This window comes from Bos indicus, chromosome 17 (assembly GCF_029378745.1).
Source record: "Bos indicus isolate NIAB-ARS_2022 breed Sahiwal x Tharparkar chromosome 17, NIAB-ARS_B.indTharparkar_mat_pri_1.0, whole genome shotgun sequence".
Taxonomy (NCBI): Eukaryota; Metazoa; Chordata; class Mammalia; order Artiodactyla; family Bovidae; genus Bos; species Bos indicus.
The window spans coordinates 17,378,300-17,401,429 of NC_091776.1; the positions used below are offsets into that span (position 1 = coordinate 17,378,300).

The 23,130-nt window shown below is 36.8% G+C and overlaps 1 protein-coding gene across 3 annotated transcripts in view; it reads left to right on the forward strand.

Moving 5' to 3' along the window:
• MGAT4D (MGAT4 family member D) overlaps window positions 1-23,130 on the forward strand; it is a 52,402-nt gene that overhangs the window by 23,272 nt on the left and 6,000 nt on the right. For 2 of the 3 annotated variants that reach the window (XM_070769084.1, XM_070769082.1), the window contains 7 exons: window positions 657-703; window positions 9,230-9,343; window positions 11,142-11,217; window positions 12,524-12,638; window positions 15,415-15,545; window positions 17,674-17,781; window positions 20,113-20,277. In XM_070769084.1, coding sequence (XP_070625185.1) covers window positions 657-703; window positions 9,230-9,343; window positions 11,142-11,217; window positions 12,524-12,638; window positions 15,415-15,545; window positions 17,674-17,781; window positions 20,113-20,127 — 606 coding nt within the window. In that variant the 3' untranslated portion in view covers window positions 20,128-20,277. Of the gene's footprint in view, window positions 1-656; window positions 704-9,229; window positions 9,344-11,141; window positions 11,218-12,523; window positions 12,639-15,414; window positions 15,546-16,075; window positions 16,187-17,673; window positions 17,782-20,112; window positions 20,278-23,130 lie in introns of those variants that run through there. The other variant, XM_070769083.1, reaches the window with a different exon arrangement.

A 23,130-nucleotide genomic window follows, 5' to 3' on the forward strand; every position in this document is an offset into this window, starting at 1 on the left:
TTAACTGTATACAAAGTTGCCTTTCAGACTACTCAGAGTTGACAGTAGTAGAACTATAAGTATTCAAATATTCTCACAATTTTGTGTTGGGAATGCTTGTGGGCCCTGAGGCTACATCTTATAAATGCCATAGGTTATGTTTAAAAAAATTACCTGAAAGTATAAGCCATCAAAAGCTACTTACAAATGAATCTGTCACCTAACATAGCAGAGTAGATACAGTTTGCTGATGGAAGAAAATTTGGGAATCAAGCCAACAAATACCATCTAGAAAAATGTGGTGTGATTTTGAAGTAAGCTTCTTGTAGTACAATACTCATAAAATGAAGACACTTTCAAAAAAGGGCAGTTCTTTGAAATAAGCCATCCCATTTTTAGGACAAAGCTGTTTTAGATACATAAGTTTTTGTGTACTAATTTCTAATTGTAATAGGTGTATAGTGATATTTCATATTATGACAAAGGGAGAATAAAGTGTCTTCAGTATTCCAGTCCGATCTTTTAGATGCATGAATATTTTAACTCTTTCATAGAAAGTAAAAACACTAGAAATATTAAGACATAGTAACATTCCACACATAAACTAGATTTACATGCATTAGTAGAACTATGAGGCATGCTTCTTCATTTCAGTAAAATATTTCTCTCATTTTTAGAGTAACGAAAATTATGTAAAATCTGTGGTTGACATGATTACAAAAAAGTAAGTACTATGTGATAAATTTAAAAATAACTTCTTTCATTTTTCTGTCCAATTACATGTTTTTATTAGTGTCTTATTCTATTCAGTGAGTGTAACTGTGCAGAAAAAACGTGTAGTTCTATCAATGCTGTGATGAAATGTAGCTTATAATTTCCCCCCAATTCTGTACATCATCTACCCATTAAAGTCCATATTTGTCATGATATTATTTTTATAGTATCTATTCTTCATGAAATCCATGGCCTCTGAGAGAAGCCTGCTGGATTATTTTTAAAGCGTTCTTGTGTTCCTTACTGTATGAGGTTACTTTCACAGCTTCTGCTTAGAATCTCCTGCTGCGTGCACCCCAGGAGATGCAAGCACATGCTATGAACCAATATGAAATTTGTTATCAAGCAAGATGCTGTGGAATGGACCCAGCCTTCCAAATCCTTATGCTTAAGTGGGCCATACAACTGGTGAGGAAAAAAAAAAGCAAGTCCCAGCAAGGAAGCTAGTGGAATGGGAAGGGCAATGTGAGAACACACCAGGTAGGAAGGATTTAACTCTAAGTTCAGGTACCAAGAAGGACTTCCTGGAGAACTTAATAACTGGACTGAGTCCAAGTGTAATCAGACATGTTTTGGGCAGACAGAAGGAGAAGAGAATGCCTGGCAAATAGAATTGCTTGGGAAGGCAGAAGGGCCAAAGAAGGAGCATGATACATGTGGGGGAAGGACTGTAAGTACTGATATCTCCTGAATGTAGTAGATGTTTGGAATTAAGGAGGAAAGATTGATGGAGATGAGGCAGGTCATAATGAGATCATGAAAAGCCTTATGATCGGTGCTATGGCTGTGTGCTGTTTGCGTGACAAGCTAGGGTTGCCTTCAGGCTGAATCTGGCTAACAGACACGTTTGTTTCAGCCAGCAGCGCTTTGCTCTGTTTTGTTTTTCCCTCACCAAATAGCTCTAGCGGATGAAGCCAACTTATTCTAGTTAAAAGAATTCCAGCCAGTGACTGGGGAATGAATAGAATTAGCAGCTCACCATTTTGAAACGTAAGCAATTCAGGCATATCATGAAGTGACAGGTGGAGGGGAAGCTTTCAAGGAAGATGTATCCGTCAGCAGCCAAATGGGAAACTCTTGGTGGTTCAGAGAGAGGAAATAGAGACAATTTAATACAAAAAAATTGGCCAAGGGACTCCCCTGGTGGTCCAGTGGCTAAGACTCCTTGCTCCCAATGCAGGGGATCCAGGTTCAATCCCTGTTCAGGGAACTGTTAATAGATCCTACATGCCCTGATGGGACTAAGACCCAGTGCAGCCGAATTAATAAATATAAAAAATAAAATCATAAAATTAGCCAAAAAGGTTTACAAGAGCTGAGAGAAGAAAAAGAAGAAGGAAGGAGGCAGGAGAAACGTAAAGGAAGATGGGGTTGCACCCCGAGGTCTGCGGTTGTGTGCGCGGGCTGCTGTGCTGTGCTCAACGCTGGGACGCAGCTCTGTCGCTCCTGCCAGCGCTGCCATGGCCCTGCGCTCCAGGCCGCTGCTGGAGACTTCTCCAGAAACCAGTCATATGGAGAATCTCCTCCTCCTGCCTTCCAGTCTCTTTCCTCACTGCCTCCCATAGGACTACCTGGAAAGAGCAGGCAAGGGGTCTTGGAATGGTGGCTTGCAGACCCCCACCCTACAATATCTGGCACAGTGGGAGTGGGGAAATGGGGGCTGAGAACAGAGGAATAATTATCAATAGCAGGAAGGGCTCAAGTTCCCCTCCCTGACCCTCTAATTGGCGGCAGTGTCACTGCAAGGTACAGAGTCAGACAATTTTGCCTTCTGTTATGATGCAAAGGAAATGCGCCAAGAAATAACTGTAGGGTGTACTTGGTCACCAACCTCAAAACAAAACAAAATGACCTTGAATCTGTCAGTGAAAATTCAATTAACAAGTTAAGGAAAAAGAGAATTTTAGTAGAGCCAAATTAGGATTAAAACCCTGGAGACAGACTCTCAGAAGCTCTGAGGACTATTTCTTCCCCCTGGTAGAAGTCAAAGGCACAGTCAGTTACATTTTTGAGACAGAGGATCATACATCAACATGACACAGTGATGGTCTACCTAAAGTTCCCCAAGGATACATAGTCCAGGTAAGCAGATACAAAGTGAGCAGTAAGTCACTACAAACCCTTACAGAGTTGAGAAAGGATACTAATCTTCTACGAAATTTACGCCAGAAGAAAGGGGGGAAAAAATGGATCTTTATGGATTAGCTGGCACTCCCATCTTTGAGGCAGTCTGGTTAATGTATATGGAATGCAGAGGCACATGGCACACTCAGGGAGAGGGTTGGGACAAAGAATTTTATGCTTAAATTTTCTTGTCCTGCCTTAAAATATAAATTTTATCTCATCAAATTTAATCAAGCCTATGGAGCTAAGCTCCAGTTCAGAGTATCCACAGTGAGAGGTGAAAGTAATCTGGAGCAAACCCCCAGCATGTGGGACCTTCTTTAGGACAGCTGACCCATTTCCTTCAAAATGACAGTTGCATGGGGGAAAAGAAAGAAAGAAAAACTAAAGTGACTGGTCTAGGTAATATGGTTAAAAAAGAAATAGTTCAGTTCAGTTCAGTTCAGTTGCTCAGTCGTGTCCGACTCTTTGCGACCCCATGAATCGCAGCACGCCAGGCCTCCCTGTCCATCACCAACTTCCGGAGTTCAGCCAGACTTACGGCCATCGAGTCAGTGATGCCATCCAGCCATTTCATCCTCTGTCGTCCCCTTCTCCTCCTGCCCCCAATCCCTCCCAGCATCAGAGTCTTTTCCAATGAGTCAACTCTTCACATGAGGTGGCCAAAGTACAGGAGTTCAGCTTTAGCATCATTCCTTCCAAAGAAATCCCAGGGCTGATCTCCTTCAGAATGGACTGGTGGGATCTCCTTGCAGTCCAAGGGACTCTCAAGAGTCTTCTCCAACACCACAGTTCAAAATTATCAATTCTTCGGCGCTCAGCCTTCTTCATAGTCCAACTCTCACATCCATGCATGACCACAGGAAAAACCATAGCCTTGACTAGACGGACCTTTGTTGACAAAGTAATGTCTCTGCTTTTGAATATGCTATCTAGATTGGTCATAACTTTCCTTTCAAGGAGTAAGCGTCTTTTAATTTCATGGCTGCAGTCACCATCTGCAGTGATTTTGGAGCCCCCAAAAAGAAAGTCTGACACTGTTTCCACTGTTTCCCCATCTATTTCCCATGAAGTGGTGGGACCAGATACCAAGATCATCGTTTTCTGAATGTTGAGCTTTAAACCAACTTTTTCACTCTCCACTTTCACTTTCATCAAGAGGCTTTTTAGATCCTCTTCACTTTCTGCCATAAGGGTGGTGTCATCTGCATATCTGAGGTTATTGATATTTCTCCCGGCAATCTTGATTCCAGCTTGTGTTTCTTCCAGCCCAGCTTTTCTCATGATGTACCCTGCATATAAGTTAAATAAGCAGGGTGACAATATACAGCCTTGACCTACTCCTTTTCCTATTTGGAACCAGTCTATTGTTCCATGTCCAGTTCTAACTGTTGCTTCTTGACCTGCATACAAATTTCTCAGGAGGCAGGTCAGGTGGTCTGGTATTCCCATCTCTTTCAGAATTTTCCAGTTTATTGTGCTCCACACAGTCAAAGGCTTTGGCATAGTCAATAAAGCAGAAATAGATGTTTTTCTGGAACTCTCTTGCTTTTTTCCATGATCCAGCGGATGTTGGCAATTTGATCTCTGGTTCCTCTGCCTATTCTGAAACCAGCTTGAACATCAGGAAGTTCACGGTTCACATATTGCTGAAGCCTGGCTTGGAGAATTTTGAGCATTACTTTACTAGCATGTGAGATGAGTGCAATTGTGCGATAGTTTGAGCATTCTTTGGCATTGCCTTTCTTTGGGATTGGAATGAAAACAGACCTTTTCCAGTCCTGTGGCCACTGCTGAGTTTTCCAAATTTGCTGGCATATTGAGTGCAGCACTTTCACAGCATCGTCTCTCAGGATTTGAAATAGCTCAACTGGAATTCCATCATCTCCACTAGCTTTCTTCATAGTGATGCTTTCTAAGGCCCACTTGACTTCACATTCCAGGATGTCTGGCTCTAGGTGAGTGATCACACCATCGTGATTATCTGGGTCGTGAAGATCTTTTTTGTACAGTTCTTCTGTGTTTTCTTGCCACCTCTTCTTAATATCTTCTGCTTCTGTTAGGTCCATACCATTTCTGTCCTTTATCGAGCCCATCTTTGCATGAAATGTTCCTTTGGTATCTCTGATTTTTTTAAAGAGATCTCTAGTCTTTCCCATTCTGTTGTTTTCCTCTATTTCTTTGCATTGATCGCTGAAGAAGGCTTTCTTATCTCTTCTTGCTATTCTTTGGAACTCTGCATTCAGATGCTTATATCTTTCCTTTTGTCCTTTGCTTTTCGCTTCTCTTCTTTTCACAGCTATTTGTAAGGCCTCCCCAGACAGTCATTTTGCTTTTTTGCATTTCTTTTCCATGAGGATGGTCTTGATCCCTGTCTCCTGTACAATGTCACGAACCTCATTCCATAGTTCATCAGGTACTCTATCTATCAGATCTAGTCCCTTAAATCTATTTCTCACTTCCACTGTATAATGATAAGGGATTTGATTTAGGTCATACCTGAATGGTCTAGTGGTTTTCCCTACTTTCTTCAGTTTAAGTCTGAATTTGGCAATAAGGAGTTCATGGTCTGAGCCACAGTCAGCTCCTGGTCTTGTTTTTGTTGACTGTATAGAGCTTCTCCATCTTTGGCTGCAAAGAATATAATCAGATAACCAATTATAATGAGAGGATCTCATCCCCACCCCCCACCTTTAGACCCTGTACTTAAACTGCTAGGGATTTGTGAATATCCACCGAGTATTATGTGATATTAAGTAATTACTCTTAGTTTTGTGAGATGTGATACTGTCATGTCATTACATAAATAAATGTCCTTTTACAATTTTACACTGAAGAATTTAAGGGTAAAATATGATATCTATGATTTGTTTTAAAATTCTTAAGCAAAGAATGTGGACTGCATAGATGAACAAGTTAAAAAATTAATGGTTGTTGAAATTAGGTGATTCGGGATTTGCATATTTTGGGTAATTTTCATAATAAAATTTTCAAAAATTAGTTTCTTCTAAATGAGCTTAACTGATGGGGAGAAAAGTTAAAACTAGCTCGAGGGAGACGTGTTTGGGGAGTTTTGAGATGGGAGCAACTTGAGTGTTTTTCTGTGTGTTCAGGTGAAGAGGGAGGAAGCTGATAGAGCAAGTACTGCGGGGGATTGGTTGCAAGGCACACATGGAGATATAGGCAGGACTAAGTAAAAAAAGATAAGAATGGGTGAGAGAGTAAGACAAAACTAGTTTGGACAGGGAAGGTGAAACGAAACAGTCCCCTCCTTAAAGGTAGTCTCTCGTTTCTCTATGAGAGAGGTAAAGATCATACGTTGAGAATGAGGAGTTAACTGGCAGCATATAAACTTGAGAACAGTATGGAAGGCTTGAAAGAGCTGATGTGTGTAAAAGGAGACAGAGTTGAGCAAGATTAAATAAACACCATGGATGTCTAGTTTTCCCCAAAGAAGATTTCCCAGGAGAATGTTGCGTTATACTCAAATCCTTAAAATGTCCTCATATCCCATGCTATCCTCTCAGTTGCTTTATTCTGAATAATAAACCACTGTTCAGTGAAGACACGTTATCCTAAAATGACGTTAATCCACGCTAGTTTGATATCCTCATAAGCGATTCTTGACAGAATCAGCTAGAAAGAATACACAGGTTTACAAACATTTCCTGTGGATATGACTACATAATCGCAAGCAATTGTTTCATGACCTTTAAACATTGGTCAAAATGTTTAATACTTTCTGACAGCTATAAATGTATAGAAAAATGAAAAATATAGTAAAGCTAATATTCATCTAGTACACTGTAATTTAAAACATGGAGACATGAAAAATGCAAAACATCACTAATATCAGAGAAATGCAAATCAAAATCACAATGAAATATCACCTCATGACTGTCAAAATGGCTATCATGAAAAAGTCTACAAATAATATTTTTGAAGGATGTAGAGAAAAGGGAATGCTTGTGCACTGTTGGTGGGAATGTAAATTCATGCAGCCACTAACTATGGAGAGTCCCCCCAAAACTAAAAGTAGAACTGCTGTATGATCCAGCAGTCCCACTGCTGGGTATATATCTGAAGAAAATGGTAACACTAATTCGAAGAGAAACATGCATCCCAGTGTTCATAGCTTTGTTTGTAAAAGCCAAGATATGAAAGCAGCCTATGTGCCCATCAAGAGATGAATGGATGAAGAAGATGGGAGATACATGTATATAATGGAATACCGGGCTTCCCAGGTGGCTCAGGGATAAAGAATCTGCCTGCCAATGCAGGAGATGCAGGTTTGATCCCTGGGTCGGGAAGATCTCTCTGGAGTGGGAAATGGCAACCCACTCCAGTATTCTTGCCTGGAAAATCCCACAGACAGAGGAGGCTGGTTGAGCTACAGTCCGTGGGGTCACAAAGAGTTGGACAAGGCTGAGCACACAACACAACAAATGGAATATTACTCAGCCATAAAAAAGAATGAAATTCTGCCATTTGCAACAATATGGATGGATTAGAGAGTATTACACTTAATGAAATAAGTCAGAGAAAGACAATATCCTGTTACCACCACTTATATGTGGAATCTAAAAAATAAACACACACATAACAAAACAGATGCACAGATACAGTGGGGGAAGGACAGGGGAGGAGGGAGATGGAGCCACAAACAGCTGTGTATAAAATAAATAAGCAACAAGGAAATGCTGTACAGCACAGGGAAATATAGCCATTATTTTGTAATAATTTTAAATGGACTATAATCTATAAAAATGTTGAATCACTGTGTTGTACACCAGAAACTAATATAATATTGTAAACCATCTGTACTTCAATTAAAAAATAAATAAAACATGGCAATCATTGAGAATAAAGTATTTCATTTAGAAAATTTATTAAAAGTAGTTTAAGCATTGTTTGCCTTTTTCCTGTCCTATAACTTAAAATTCAGAGTGAACATTTTTTTATGCCCTGACAAATTGTCATACTCCTGAGTTTGGATCAGGCACCTACATTTTATCATTTACATTTTCAATGTCATGAACCATCTCTGAGGGTTCCTTTAATGTGAAGTTTTTTGCCAGCATCATATCCTACAGGATATCCTTTCTGCTACAAGCATTTTCCTCATTTATGTCAGGCATGTTCACCTTCACTAAGCAGCTGTGGGAACACATCCCAGGTGTCTCTGGAGAGCGAAGGTGTCAACATTCCCAGGGTCTGTGGTCTTTTAGTTGCATCCGGAGAAAGTTCCAGTGTTATCACTGTCTGCACTTTCATCTATTAGCCAGTCCCCTCTTTGGGTTATTTTCTTCAGTGTCACGTGGGTTTGCTTATTACTGGGAGACAAGGAAGCAACACAATTGCATGTTTTGCTGGCTATCAGTGACCTGAAAAACAGATGCATGGTGGCCAGTCACCAGCAGACTTGGAAGAAGTGACGAGATGACGTGCATCTGTTATTTATGTAGTGATTTATGAACTGAGGAGTCGGGAAGCGAAGTTTCTACTTTATACTATATTCAGCTAATATTCCATGAAGACTCACATTTGAAAAGTGTTGGGGAAAACGTACATTATTTAATTAAAATGTAGTAACTGAAATTCAAAGCAAGGACTGCCTATTTTGCACTGAATTCAAATCATGCATATAAACTCTGTCCTGCTTCCATTTTAATAAATAATGTCATACCTAGATTTAAATCTCATTTAAAGTCACATAATTTTTCTCTTATGGAAAACCATTTAAAATGCTCTACCTGGTCTCTCATTATTTACCTTGATGGTACAAGATTTATAGTACAGCTTTTGGAGCAGTATTTTATGCATTTTAATGATGTCCTTGTTGGTCTATAAATATTAACTTTTAAAAATAAAGAGTCTAAAAAATACTCCTCCAAAGAATTGTGGACAAGAGTCACACTGAATCCTTTCTATGACAGTCTGACTTCAGGAGCCACATTGCTATTTGGTAGGAACCTTATTAAACTAAAATTATGCATTTAAATATTTAAATCTTCTAACTTTTTGCTATTTTGCAGTTACTATACTGTGCTAACTAGTCAATTAACTTGCATCTGTTAGAGTGCATATCTGATTGAAAACTTGAAAAATTCAACATACTTATAATTTTTATAAGAGGAAATTAATTTTACATTGTACATTATAATTTTTTACATGTGTCATTGACTTAGAAATATTTTGGCTTAAAAAAGTATTCATTTTATGATGTCACTATAAGGTATATCGTGAAGTAATTAAGATCAAAATACTATATGGATATACATAAGGAACTTATTTTTAATTGTGTGATTTTGGTAAATCAAATTCAATTATACTCCTCCACTTCTGTTTATAGATTCAAAAGGCAGGTGACATCTGGATCCTTAGAAGTCATTTCTATACCTGCTTATTTTTATCCAAACATATCACATGCTGCCCGATCAACTGACGACTCAGAAAAATTAGAGAGGTATGATATATTGAAAAGTAGTATCCTTAAATAACTGGCTTCATCTGATAAAATGTTAGACTTAGCATATAGTAGTTAGTATTTGATGCTCCAGCGGTATGCTGGAGCTAGCTTCTGTTGGCTGGCACCTAGATTCTATTAACACTCCCAGCTTTTCTATTTGCTGATTATCCGAGGCAGGTAATTTAGCCTTTTTTCCTTAACTTCCTCAACGTTCTAGTATGTATAATAAAATCCACATTATGTATATGGGAAAGTCATTGTGAAAATAAAATACAGTCGTGTTTATGAAAGAATTCTAAAAAAATAAAAAGTTCTATACACATACAAAGGTTTGCTACTGTTCGATTATAAATGTGGTATGTTTTACAAGAAATATAATAATTTGGTTCCTCAAAACTCAGTAGAGCAAAAGACATTAAGATTCAGAAAAAAGTTTTATCCAGGAAGCTTATTGTCACTGGGTTCTTTTTTTAAGTAATAAATGGTATGTCCGAATCTAGATATCTTTTAAGGATTTTGTTTTGCTTTTAATGACCCACATTTTACTCAGTTCTTAGAGTCTTAAAGCTGGGAGACATTCTAGATCCTTGTTTTCCTTCTGCCTTTTGTGACTCCATCATCATTTCATTTTTAGATTCTCTCTCTACATTATCCCTCTCATCCCCAGTCCTCTGCCTTGGGCTTAGTTCAGACCATTGGAGATCTATTGGCTTCCCTTAATCCTAGCCTGGAAAATCCCATGGACAGAGGAGCCTGTTAGGCTACAGTCCATGGGGTGGCAAAAAGTCGGACACGACTGAGCGACTTCACTTCACTAATCCTAGCCTAGCCTTGACTCCAATTCATTCTCCATATTGTAGCCAGAAGAATCCTTTTTCATACGAGATATATAAAGTTTCCTGCATGTCATGAAAGACTTTTCATGAGCAGGTCCTCGCTGATCTCACTATCCTCCACTTCCTTTCCATCAGCTCACAGTGTTCTCGGAGGCGGCACGCTCCTTCACAATCCATGCCTTTGCAGTACTGCTCCTCCACAGTGAATGTTCTACTTCCTGCTGCTCCGCCCTCCCATCTTATTATAAGTCATCATTGTCAATATCTTTATGTAGTACTTGTCTAATGGCTCTCGGTTTATGATTTTTCTATCTTTCATGCTAGATTATGAGACCCAGAAGGGCAAGAACCACGCTGTGTATTGCTCTCCGGAGCTTCAGGACCTGGCCTAGTATCTGTTGTTTAGTCGCTAAGTCATGTCTGACTCTTTGCGACCCCATGGACTGTAGCCCATGAGGGTCCTCTGTTCCTGGGATTTTTCTGGCAGGAATATCGGAGTGTTTTGTCATTTCCTCCTCCAAGGGGATCTTCTCGGCCCAAGGATTGAACCTGCGTCTCCTGCATTAGCAGGCAGATTCTTTACTGCTGAGCGACTAGGGAAGCCCAGCTAGTATCTGGTTTAGTATTAAATTAGTATAATGGTTCTTTATACTTTTATTTAAACAAGACCTAAGATCAGGAAGAATATTAACTTTATTATATAGATGGTAATTTGACTAACCAAAACATAAAATAAGTAGATTATGCTAATCCTGGCTTAGCAATGGCAGACACTGTTCACTGAATAAAGTTGGGAAACCTTTTAGTATAACTTTAGTACAAGATATTCAGTTTTACTTAACGTAGATAGTATTTTCTGTGAGTAAAGTGTAAAAAAAGTTTGTTTTTAATTACTGAGATATGCTTATAAATAAAAATTAAATTGAAAAATGTTAACAAATTTTATTATTTATCTCTAGTTGGAGAATCAAACAAGTATTAGATTTTTGTTTTTTGATGCTGTATGCCCAGCCCAAAGCTATGTATTATTTACAGGTAAGACCTTATTTAGATACATAATTGAAAGCGGAAGTATTATATCCTGCTTCTCTCCTTCAGTTACTTCCTTCCTCATTGTAGCCTTCCACTTGACTCTGTACTTTAAAAGTGGAAAATATCCATTATATTAAAATGCCAAAAGGAAGCTTAACATTGATTCTGTGTCAGTCTTCTTTCTGGGTCACTGTTAACAGAGGAAATTATAATTACATGAAACAAACTGAAAAAAATCTCAAATTAGCAAGAAAATAAATTATATTACTTATGTTTTTTCTACTCACAAAGTATATTAGATTAAGCACACATATTTTGGGCACTTATGTTAGACATTATATATATATATATATACATTTATCATTGCTATTCTGTGTTGCCCCATTTTATGAGTAACACAGCTCTACAGTGCCTTATGTGTTTGTGAAATACATCAACTATATATAATCTGTACCTCCTAAATTCCTGCATGGTGTTAAATAATAATATCACATTTCCCAACAGTAAGCATATACCACACATGAGAGGGTGCACAGTTGTGACAGGAGTTTGCAGACTATCACTGGAGAATGGAGAGGGAATTTGAAAAAGGCCTGAAGCCAGATCTTCTCTTCTTACTGTGAAAAACCAAAATCCCTTTCGATTCCTAGTTAGAGGCAATGTTATAGAGACATGAGATGCAGCCAGTGTACTCATCCCCTTTTGGAAGAGCACGATTCTATTGTGTGCCCTGGTGTTGTGCCTGAGGACTTGCGCATCTTCCCACATCATTTAGGAACCCCTCTTCATCTATAGATTCCACATAATACACATTAAACTTAAAAAGGAAATTCTAAGTTCCTTTCCACCCCACCCCCTCATGGAGATCTACGCTTATTGGCACCATACTTCTAACCAGCTAGTGGGGCCGAGAGTGCCCCCTCCCTTTTGTCACTGCTTTGCCAAACACAGTATTTGGCACTAGAACAGGGCACTTATCAACTAAGCATAAAACCAGTTAGTCTTAACCAGGAAACTAATTAGTTGTGAGAGTGAAAATGAACCCAGATGAATAGCCTCTTCTGAAGAGGATTTAGATCGAATGTTACTTACTAGTATTTAGGAAAGAAACTGATTATCTCTGGTCTCAGAATTAGAAAATGAAAATTGACTAACAGGAAATAACCTCAACATGAATTGAGCTAAAAATCAATCTACTACATCATAAAAAAATTTTTTTCAGTGTATTCTATTGTATTTTCAATTTTCAAGCTAATTTGTTCCAGGGAAGCATCAAAGGTTACTAACGCCTGTTTTTTTTTTTTTTAAGCTGGAAGATGATATCTTAGCTAACAAGATGTACCTTACAAAAATCACAGATTTTGTACATAACATCACTTCAAATAATTGGCTTTATATTGAGTTTTCAGTTCTTGGATTTATAGGTAAGCAGTGGATCTATTTTTGTGGGGTCAATTTAGTACATAATAATCTTAAAAGTTTTTAAGAACTTATCAAAGAGATTGTTACTCAATGAAAAGGAATGGAATAATTTCTGTAAAGATACTATTAGTTTAGCAGAAAAATTAGATCAAAGATCTGAATTTCAGAAAATGTGTTTTTAAACCAAATTTTTTGTAGATAAACAGTATAAATAAGCAGATTGACATATATTCACATGTTATAAAAACATAAGGCAGCTACTACTTATTAATGCTAGCTCTGAGTCTGACACATATTAGCACAGTGACTAAGATGTACTTCTGTTTTACATAGAAAAATATTGAAACTCAAAAAATTAAAGTTATAGAGGAAGGAATTTTAACAGGACTATTGTACTCTGAAGTCCTTTCAATTTCTAGTATGCTGAAGCTAACATGCTTAAAAAATGTAAAAACATATGAATTATACCTAGCACAGAAAAGTTCCTAAAATTGTGCCCATGATGTATTGTTTTTATAATTCTTTTATAGACCTTCCTTTTGCTTCCTTCCATTTTTTCCTTCCATCCTTCTATCCTGTTTTCTTTTATTTAACCTTCACTGCAGGAGGCCAAGTTACCTAACTCGCTTCATATTGCATATCATCTTTGTTTACAAGCAGGAGCCCTTTTTTATTCTTTTGTTTAAAGCCCACCCCCCTACTTCTACCCACTCTCATGATAGGTTTGCACTCAATATATTTCAGTCAGATTATGCATATAAATACCAGATACCATGCAAGATTTGGTGTTCATTGTGTTCGTACTTGTTTAAAATTTACATAAATGGTGATTTGATAAACATATTTCTGTTCCTTATGTTTTTGTCGACCAAACTAGATTTTATAGCTGTCTGTCTGTTGCTTTTGGAGAAGGCAATTACTGGTGTGTGTGCTTCAATGGCACCCCACTCCAGTACTCTTGCCTGGAAAATCCCACGGATGGAGGAGCCTGGTGGGCTGCAGTCCATGGGGTCGCTAAGAGTTGGACACGACTGAGCGACTTCACTTTCACGTTTCACTTTCATGCATTGGAGAAGGAAATGGCAACCCACTCCAGTGTTCTTGCCTGGAGAATCCCAGGGACGAGGGAGCCTGGTGGGCTGCCGTCTATGGGGTCGCACAAAGTCGGACACGACTGAAGCGACTTAGCAGCAGCAGCAGCAGCAGTATGTTGCTTTATGTTCATTTTCTTTACTGTTGCATAATAATCTATTTGACTTGTCCATTCCCAGAGTGGTGGACCTTGACTGCCCCAGCTGTCTGCTGCCACAAAGAAATGGAGTGATATATATGCACCCTGGGATGGGATCACTGGGGTAAACATAGCCAGGTCTCACAAGTACTGCCAGATTGCTCTGCAGGTTGACTGTGTAGAATATACTCTCATATGCAGTGCATCTGAGTTCCTGCTTCCCCATATACTTGATAACATTTGATTTTATCCATCAAAATTTGTGTTTGCCATCGGGAGGAGAATAAAGCATTTCTCTGATTGCTAGTAAAATCCATCTATCCTTCCTTATATACCACTTCATATACTGACCCAAACTTTCTGTAAAGTGGTGTGGAATCCAGTTTTAAAACTCTGAAAGTTTGTTTTTTTCCTCAGCTTTGGTTACAATAAAAAGAAAAATTGTAGGTGACAGTAATACCCACTGAAAGCTTGAAGAGAGAATTTTGTTGGTTATTACTTTGAGGATTTTAAATTCTTTTTGCTTTTCTCAGAAAAGTCAGGTAGTAGAAGGATAGAGAGTATTCACAAGAGCACATTGAGCAAGAAACACTGTATATATGATACTGAATTCTTATTTAAGCTTAAATCTATAAAGGCTTCATTTTCTTTATCAGAATAACAATTCTGTTTTTCAGTATTTTCTAAAAATATGAGCTTGCTAAATAGAATTTTCAGAATCTGGCAGCAGATAAAGAAAACATATTAAATCAACTATTTCTATCATTAAATCACTTGTTTTGGTTACTATATACATAGGTGCCTAAAATTCAAATACAACCATATACTTGATCAAATGACCCATATAGACTCAAGTCCTAGTGAAAAATGAAATGCCTACATCCTACTATCATATTTATTAGGTGGCTAGATGTGTTTTATACTGTTTAAGGTCAAAATTTACCTGAATCTTATACCTTCAGCTTTGTTTTCAAGTTAAAGATGCAATATGTTAGAAATATATAATTAGATGTAGTGAAATCATACTTTAAAATACAGTAAATCTTTAAAAATCATAAATACAAAAAAAAATTCTTATAAAATAATGTTCAAATATTGAAATAATACTCTATTTTATTCAAAATTAAGCACTAAAAGTAGAAAATGTAGTATGTTGATAAAGTTCTATATATCTGAAAAACTAAGTGAAATGTTACAGGTCCTAAACTTTCCATTTTATTTATATATCTTGCAAGTGGTTTAAACAGTTGAGCCTCCTTAGTTATCAAAGTTAATTTCCTGAGAGTATTCACAATTCTAAACTTGCTTCTTACTTGTCCCACCAAAAGTGGTAATTCTTAATACTGAAGCAGATGTATGATTTTGCTTCATCATCCTCCAACTTCATTAATGCTTTAAGCTTTGCAAGGAATAGATGTATTTAATTTTTAATATTTTTGTACTCTTTCCCATGTTAATGGTATGAATAACTATATATAAGGGTTATGTTTTGATATGTGGTATAAACACTGAAGAGTTATTGGGCTTTATTTATTTTTTCTCCATAGGAAAGCTATTTAAATCTGAAGATTTAACTGACTTTGTACGTTTTTTTTTAATGTTCTACAAAGATAAACCCATAGATTTGCTCTTGGGGGACATTTTTCTGGTAAAGATGTGTACCCCAGGAGAAGCTCTTGTGAGTATTTCTTTACTTTGTATTTTTAGGAAAATACTATCTCTCTGATGTAATTACCTAAATGTTGTTTACAAATTTTAGTGCATTGATTTTTTTAACTGGATATTTATATATATTTTAAAAAAGAATTGACGTAAACATATACCTGTTACAAATATTATGTCAAAGTATATCACCTAAGTATAAAAGATAAGACTACAAAATTTTTAGAAGAAAACATGGGAAAAAAATCTTTAGGACCCAGGATTAGGTGAAGAATTCTTAGACATGACATAGAATGCTTGATCCATTTTTAAAAGTTGATAAATTGGACTTCATTAAAATTAAAACCTTTTGTGTTGCAAAATTTACTGTTAAGAGAAGGCACCACAGGATAGGAAAAGATATTTGTAAATTCCATATCTAACAAAGACTTGTATTCAGACTATATAGAGAATTTTCAAAACTCAACAACAGGAAAATAATCCAGTTGAAAAATAGGCACAAGACTTGAACGGACTCTTATCAAGGTATTTTCTCCCTTACTGCAGTAAGCAATGAACTCAGCTTTGCTTCATCAACAAGTTATTTGAGTGGTTATTTTGGGCAAGCAAGAATTTGATAATACCATCCTACTGAAACTTTTATTAATAGATTAAAGGTATTACTATATTTCCTATATTTTAAGCCCTCAACTAACTTTATCTGAGCTTTAGTTTCAAATTAACTGTACATTATTTAATGACTTTACAGTTTTAAAAACAATTTTAATACAGTATTTTCCTACATGTTAACATCAGTAGAAATGAATTTAAGCCTGCTGTTTAACATTATTATGCACATAAATTTGAGATGTATTTTAATGAATTTTATATGTATACATTACATAAATAATGATAGCAATCATAATAATTTTTAAACTATTTTATTGATGTATAGTTGATTTACAATGCTGTATTAATTTCTACTGTACAGCAGAATGATTCAGTTATACATATATATATATATACATTCTTTTTCATATTCTTTTTTCATTATGGTTTCTTAAAGGATGTTGAATATAGTTCCATGTACTATATACAGTGGGACCTTGTTGCTTATCCATTAAATATATAATAGTTTGCATCTGCTAACCCCAAACTCCCAGCGCATCCCTTCCCCACCCCATCTCCCTCTTGGCAACCACAGGTCTGTTATCCATGTCTACTGAGTTTGTTTCTGTTTGTAGATACGTTCATTTGTGGCATATTTTAGATTCCAGATATAAGTAATCACATATGACGTTCTTCTTTCTCTGTCTGACTTTCTTCCTTGGTGTGATAATCTCTAGGTCCATCCATGTTGTTGCAAATGGCTTTATTTCATTTTTTATGCCTGAGTCATATTCCATTGTATATGTGTACCACATCTTCTCAAATGCTTGTTTTTAATAGGGGTGATAATGTCACAGGCCATCTTTCTTATTTTTATTTTTGAGAAGATTATCCAAATCTTTTTCCATGAAGTGTAATACTGTTTTTTTTAATCATATACATTTTAAGGAGAAATTGAAAAGGGAGTAATTTAGTTTTGAAATTAAAAAACGGGGAGAGAATAATGTAGACCAAGAGAAATGGATAGATGGGAAAATATTGGAAAGTTTATATTACTGGAATAGAGAGGAGAGGAAAATTATAGTTCGCACAATAGAACCCTGATTTTCTGAGCTTTCCAGATGACTCAGTGGTAAAGAATCTGCCTATAACGTAGGCGACGCACAGGAGACTTTGGTTCCATTCCTGGGTTGGGGAGATCCCCTGGAGTAGGAAATGGCAATCCACTCCACTATTCTTGCCTGGAAAATTTCATGGACAGAGGAGCCTGGCAGGCTATAGTCTGCGGGATCACAAAGAGTTGGACAAGAATGAGCAAGCAAGCCTGATTTTCTAGTGAACTAATAGAGTTCATGAAAGAAAATACATGCTTTTGTATCTCGATTTCTTTGTTCCATTATTCTTACAAAGAAAAAGCTAAGAATTTAAATGTTTTGTTTAAATTTTAAAATAGCAATATAGAATCCAGGCAAAAACTAATAAAAGGTTCTGCCACCAGTAAATGCAATAAAAATGAGTATTTGGATTTTTACACAAGATTGTTGTTTCTCTTACAGGAAAAATGTATAGAACGAAATAAGCATATTCGTATTCGATATAAACCTTCTCTTTTCCAGCATGTGGGTATACAGTCATCATATCCTGGAAGAGAACAATATTTCAAAGTAAGTGTTTTGAAATGTAGTTGTGTAATACACAAGGCTTCATGAGCTTATATTATTTAGAAAAGGAATGATGAGAACATGAGAGGCTATCAAAATTGTCTAAACACAATTCATCTTATGACAGAAGTATTTGTTATGAACAGCAATCAACTTTACAAGATCCAGGTTATCTATCATGGTTAGAAAAATCCAGCCTATGTAAACTCCTATGCCTTACTCTGCTCAGCTGTATAATTTAAATAATGAAACTTAAAAAGGTGTTTTGAAAATTATAGTAAAATTCAGTATTTTAGTTTAATATTCAGAATTATAAAAGAATATTTCAAAAATAAAATGCCTCTATTATTGAATTTAAATGTAGCAGCATTCTTTTTCAGATCACTGTTTACCAAATGAACAAAACTTTAGCATCATTTGATTTTTAATCATTCCTAAGTTTTTCATCATTTTCAAAAACAATGTTATTTATAATTGACTTAGCATCTTGGTGGGGTAGAAAGAGCAAAGACTTCAGAGTCAAAACAATCAATTTTTAGTTGTGATGACTTAACTTATATGCAGAGTACATCATGAGAAACGCTGGACTGGAAGAAGCACAAGCTGGAATCAAGATTGCCGGGAGAAATATCAATAACCTCAGATGTGCAGATGACATCACCCTTATGGCAGAAAGTGAAGAGGATCTAAAAAGCCTCTTGATGAAAGTGAAAGTGGAGAGTGAAAAAGTTGGCTTAAAGCTCAACATTCAGAAAACGAAGATCATGGCATCTGGTCCCATCACTTCATGGGAAATAGATGGGGAAACAGTGTAAACAGTGTCAGACTTTATTTTTCTGGGCTCCAAAATCACTGCAGATGGTGACTGCAGCCATGAAATTAAAAGACGCTTACTCCTTGGAAGGAAAGTTATGACCAACCTAGATAGCATATTCAAAAGCAGAGACATTACTTTGCCAACAAAGGTCCATCTAGTCAAGGCTATGGTTTTTCCTGTGGTCATGTATGGATGTGAGAGTTGGACTGTGAAGAAGGCTGAGCGCCGAAGAATTGATGCTTTTGAACTGTGGTGTTGGAGAAGACTCTTGAGAGTCCCTTGGACTACAAGGAGATCCAACCAGTCCATTCTGAAGGAGATCAGCCCTGGGATTTCTTTGGAAGGAATGATGCTAAAGTTGAAACTCCAGTACTTTGGCCACCTCATGCGTAGAGTTGACTCATTGGAAAAGACTCTGATGCTGGGAGGGATTGGGGGCAGGAGGAAAAGGGGATGACAGAGGATGAGATGGCTGGATGGCATCACTGACTCGATGGACGTGAGTCTGAGTGAACTCCGGGAGTTGGTGATGGACAGGGAGGCCTGGCGTGCTGCGATTCATGGGGTCTCAAAGAGTCGGACACGACTGAGTGACTGAACTGAACTTAACTGACCTGTGTACCTGAAGACTGGGCAAGCCCTACCACTCTTCTGAGCTTTCTTTGTCTAGAGAATGAGGTTGACATGAATGAGCCTTAAGATTTCTTTCACCTCTGCAATGCTGTTGACATTGCTATCCTTCTTAGCTTCCTCACACAACAAAGCTAATGATTGCTTTAATACTCTCAGTTGAAATGAGACAAATGCACATGTACACCCTCTCATCATTTCATTCATTATTCGTCTGCCCTCTTTCCACCTTTTCTATCATTTTGCCTGTTCATACTGTTCATGGGGTTCTCAAGGCAAGAATACTGAAGTGGTTTGCCATTCCCTTCTCCAGTGGAGCACATTCCGTCAGACCTCTCCACCATGACCCGTCTGTCTTGGGTGGCCCCACACAGCGTGGCTTAGTTTCACTGAGTTAGACAAGGCTGTGGTCCGTGTATTTATTGTACTGCACCCTTTGAAACAGTACCTTAGAGTGTGAACTCAGTATACATTAGCTGTTAGCCATCAGGCAAGGTGGAATTCAAGATTTAAAGGGTTTGGTAAACAAGTGTCTGGAATAGTGAAAACTTTTATGAATCTTTATACAGAAAGTAATATCATCAAAATACATAAAACATAGTTACAGGTGATGCAGACAGAAATTAGTCTATGCCTTTTTACTTGTTGATGCTATTTTATAAGGGATTCTTTTTTTCCTTTATATATCTATTTTACAAGATAAGATATTTTAACCTATCTTTGTAAATTCGTGACAGATTAAGGAGAACGTATATCTAATCACTCATAGTTTTATGTTATAATCTTAACTTTTTTTTATTCTTCATACTGCATAAAACAGAAAGAAATAGCAATTTAATGATGTGTAAAATATGATTGTATTAAATTATTTAAAAAATTTCCAACAGGATATCTATTATTAGGAATTTCAAAATTTAACACCTTCTTTAAAAATGATCAGAATCATTGTTTGGAAAAAATGGCATAACAAGGATTAGACTATTTCTCAACTTTCTTCATAGTGGGTAAGAGATTACATCATACCACAGAAAGTTAAACCATCAATAATAAGGGTAAGTATAAAAATTGATATAAATATATAGAAAATTGTCAGCTAGTCATCAATGTGTTATTTTATATCCTTATGTTTGGAATGTTTTTAAATTTTATGCATGTAAGTTTCTAACATTCACTAATACTTTGTTTCAGAAGGATCAATTTCCTTTCCCTTTTTATCATGTACTGTAAAAGGGAATATAATATCATGTATTGTAAAAGAGGAATTTCCTCTTCCCTTTTTATCATGTACTGTGGATGTACAATGAATTTGGAGAAAATAGATCTGAGTTTGAAGCCACATTCTTTTCAGTAGATGCACCAATATGGATAAATCACTAAAATACTATACTAACTGAAAAAAGCCACGTGCAAAAGACTACATATTGTAGGATTCTATTTATATAAAATTCTAAAGCAAGCAAACCCAGCTATCTCATTATGATTTTAATTTGTATATCTTTAATGACCAGTGATGTTGAGCATCTTTTCATGTGCTTTATGTAATTTTATATATTTAGATACATATAATTATGTATAATGAAATATACTTAGGATATATCCTAAGTATATTTCATTATATGTATTTTATAAAAAATCTATTCAAATATTTGCCCATTTAAAAAATTTGGTTGTTTGTCTTTCTAGTTTTAAATTGTAATAATTCTCTTTATAGTCTGACCACAAGTCTCAGCTTTGCCTTGTTCTCTCATTTTCTTAACAGCGTCTTTCAGTGAACAAAATTTCAAGGAACAACTTTTTTTAACTTTTTATTTATATTATGGTATAGCCAGTTCACAATGATGTGATAGTTTCAGGTGAACAGGGAAGGGACGCAGTCACAAGTATACATGTATCCACTCTCCCCCTGACTCCTCTCCCATCCAGGCTGGACACAACATTGAGTTCCCTGTGCTCCATGTATACAGTAGCTCTCAAGGAATAATTTTAATTTTGATAGAATTCGCTCCATTCAAACCTTTACTCTCTCAGTATAGTTGTATCATTCGTTAGCTTAGTATTCAATGATTTTATAATTATGAAGATATGCATGTTATTTACACTAAAACTACATTGTGTAATCTTTCTACTCATCCTTTATACACAACTTTTTTCCTTTGGGGTTTTAAGTTGGCTTTATTTCAGTGTACTTATAAACCTCAGATTCTCTGTGAATTATCTAAATCTTTTCTTGATATATTTGAACATTTCACAAAATCATGAATGAGTGTTGAATATTGCCAAATGCTTTTCTGCATTTATGTCACTTTCACTTGACAGATTTTCTCTCCTGGGGCCTTCTGACCTGCTCTGGAAGTTATCTCAGGATCCTCCTCTTTGTCTCTTGAGTTGATTCCCCTATTTTCTGGATTGTGATCTACATCATTCTTCATTTACTTATTTGCTTTTGTGAAGCATGCTGTGGCTGCTGCTAAGCGGCTTCAGTTGTGTCCGACTCTGTGCGACCCCACAGACGGCAGCCCATCAGCTCCCCTGTCCCTGGGATTCTCCAGGCAGCCCAACAGCTCCCCTGTCTCCTGGGATTCTCCAGGCAGCCCAACAGCTCCCCTGTCTCCTGGGATTCTCCAACCCACTGGAGTGGGTTGCCATTTCCTTCTCCAGTGCATGAAAGTGAAAAGTGAAAGTCAAGTCACTCAGTCATGTCTGACTCTTAGAGACCCCATGGACTGCAGCCCACCAGGCTTCTCCATCCACGGGATTTTCCAGGCAACAGTACTGGAGTGGGGTGCCATTGAAGCATACCCACCAGTAATTTCTTGAAAAAGATTGTGTGAGATGTAAAGTCTTGGAGAAATAAAACATCTTTAAATGACTTCAGTCTGTTAAACTTAAATGTTAAATTAGCTGGGCAAACAAATTCTGAGTTGGAAATGATTCCCCCCATTTTTGAAGGTGTTCAAGGGTATAGCTATTGAAAAGTGGTTAAAGCCATTTTAATTTGTTTCTTTATATAAGGTCAATTTCCCCATCTCTAAACCTTTAAAAATGTTCTTGTATTTAAATCTGGTGGGGCTTTTTAATCTGAAAACTCAGGCTTTGATTCTTGGAAAATATTCACAGATTACTCTGTTTATGAATTTTCCCCTTTCCATGATCTTTTTAAGGAACGCGTTTCCTATTTTCTATTTGCATTTATTTCTGGGAATGTTTCTAAATTTTATCTTTCATTCTTTGTATTAGAGCGTCTTTTATTTTTTTGCAGGGGAGGGCAGTTTTAATTGGCTGGTTGATTTGGTTGGTTTTTTTGTTTGTTTTGCTAATACACTTTTAATCTCTAAGAACCCCTTTTATTCTCCTAACGTCACTGCCTCTTTTTATAACATTTGGTTGTTATTTTGTGATTGAAATTTTAGTAGTTCAGCTTAATCCTCTGAGGGCTTCCCTGGTGACCCAGGTGGTAAAGAATCTGCCTGCAATGCAGGAGACTGGGGTTCAATCCCTGTGTCGGGAAGATCCACCTGGAGAAGGGAATGGCAACTCACTCCAGTATTCTTGCCCTAAGAATTCCACAGACAGAGGAGCCTGGCAGCCTTGAGGCTTCCCTCGTGCTTCAGACAGTAAAGAACCTTCCTGCAATGCAGGAGACCCAGGTTTGATCCCTGGGTCATAAAGATCCCGTGGAGAAGGGAATGGCAACCCACTCTAGTATTTTTTCCTGGAAAGGTCCATGGGCCGCAAAGAGTTGGACCCCACTGAGTGACTATCAACTATCTGAGAATTTTAATAGTTTTAAAAAGATTTCTTTAAAAAAATTTTTATAATATCTTTTTTTTGTATAAAATCTTTTTTGTACTTCCTGTATAGTTTCTCTTTCCTCCAGTTTTTTTTAAAGTAAGTCCCTGTTTTCA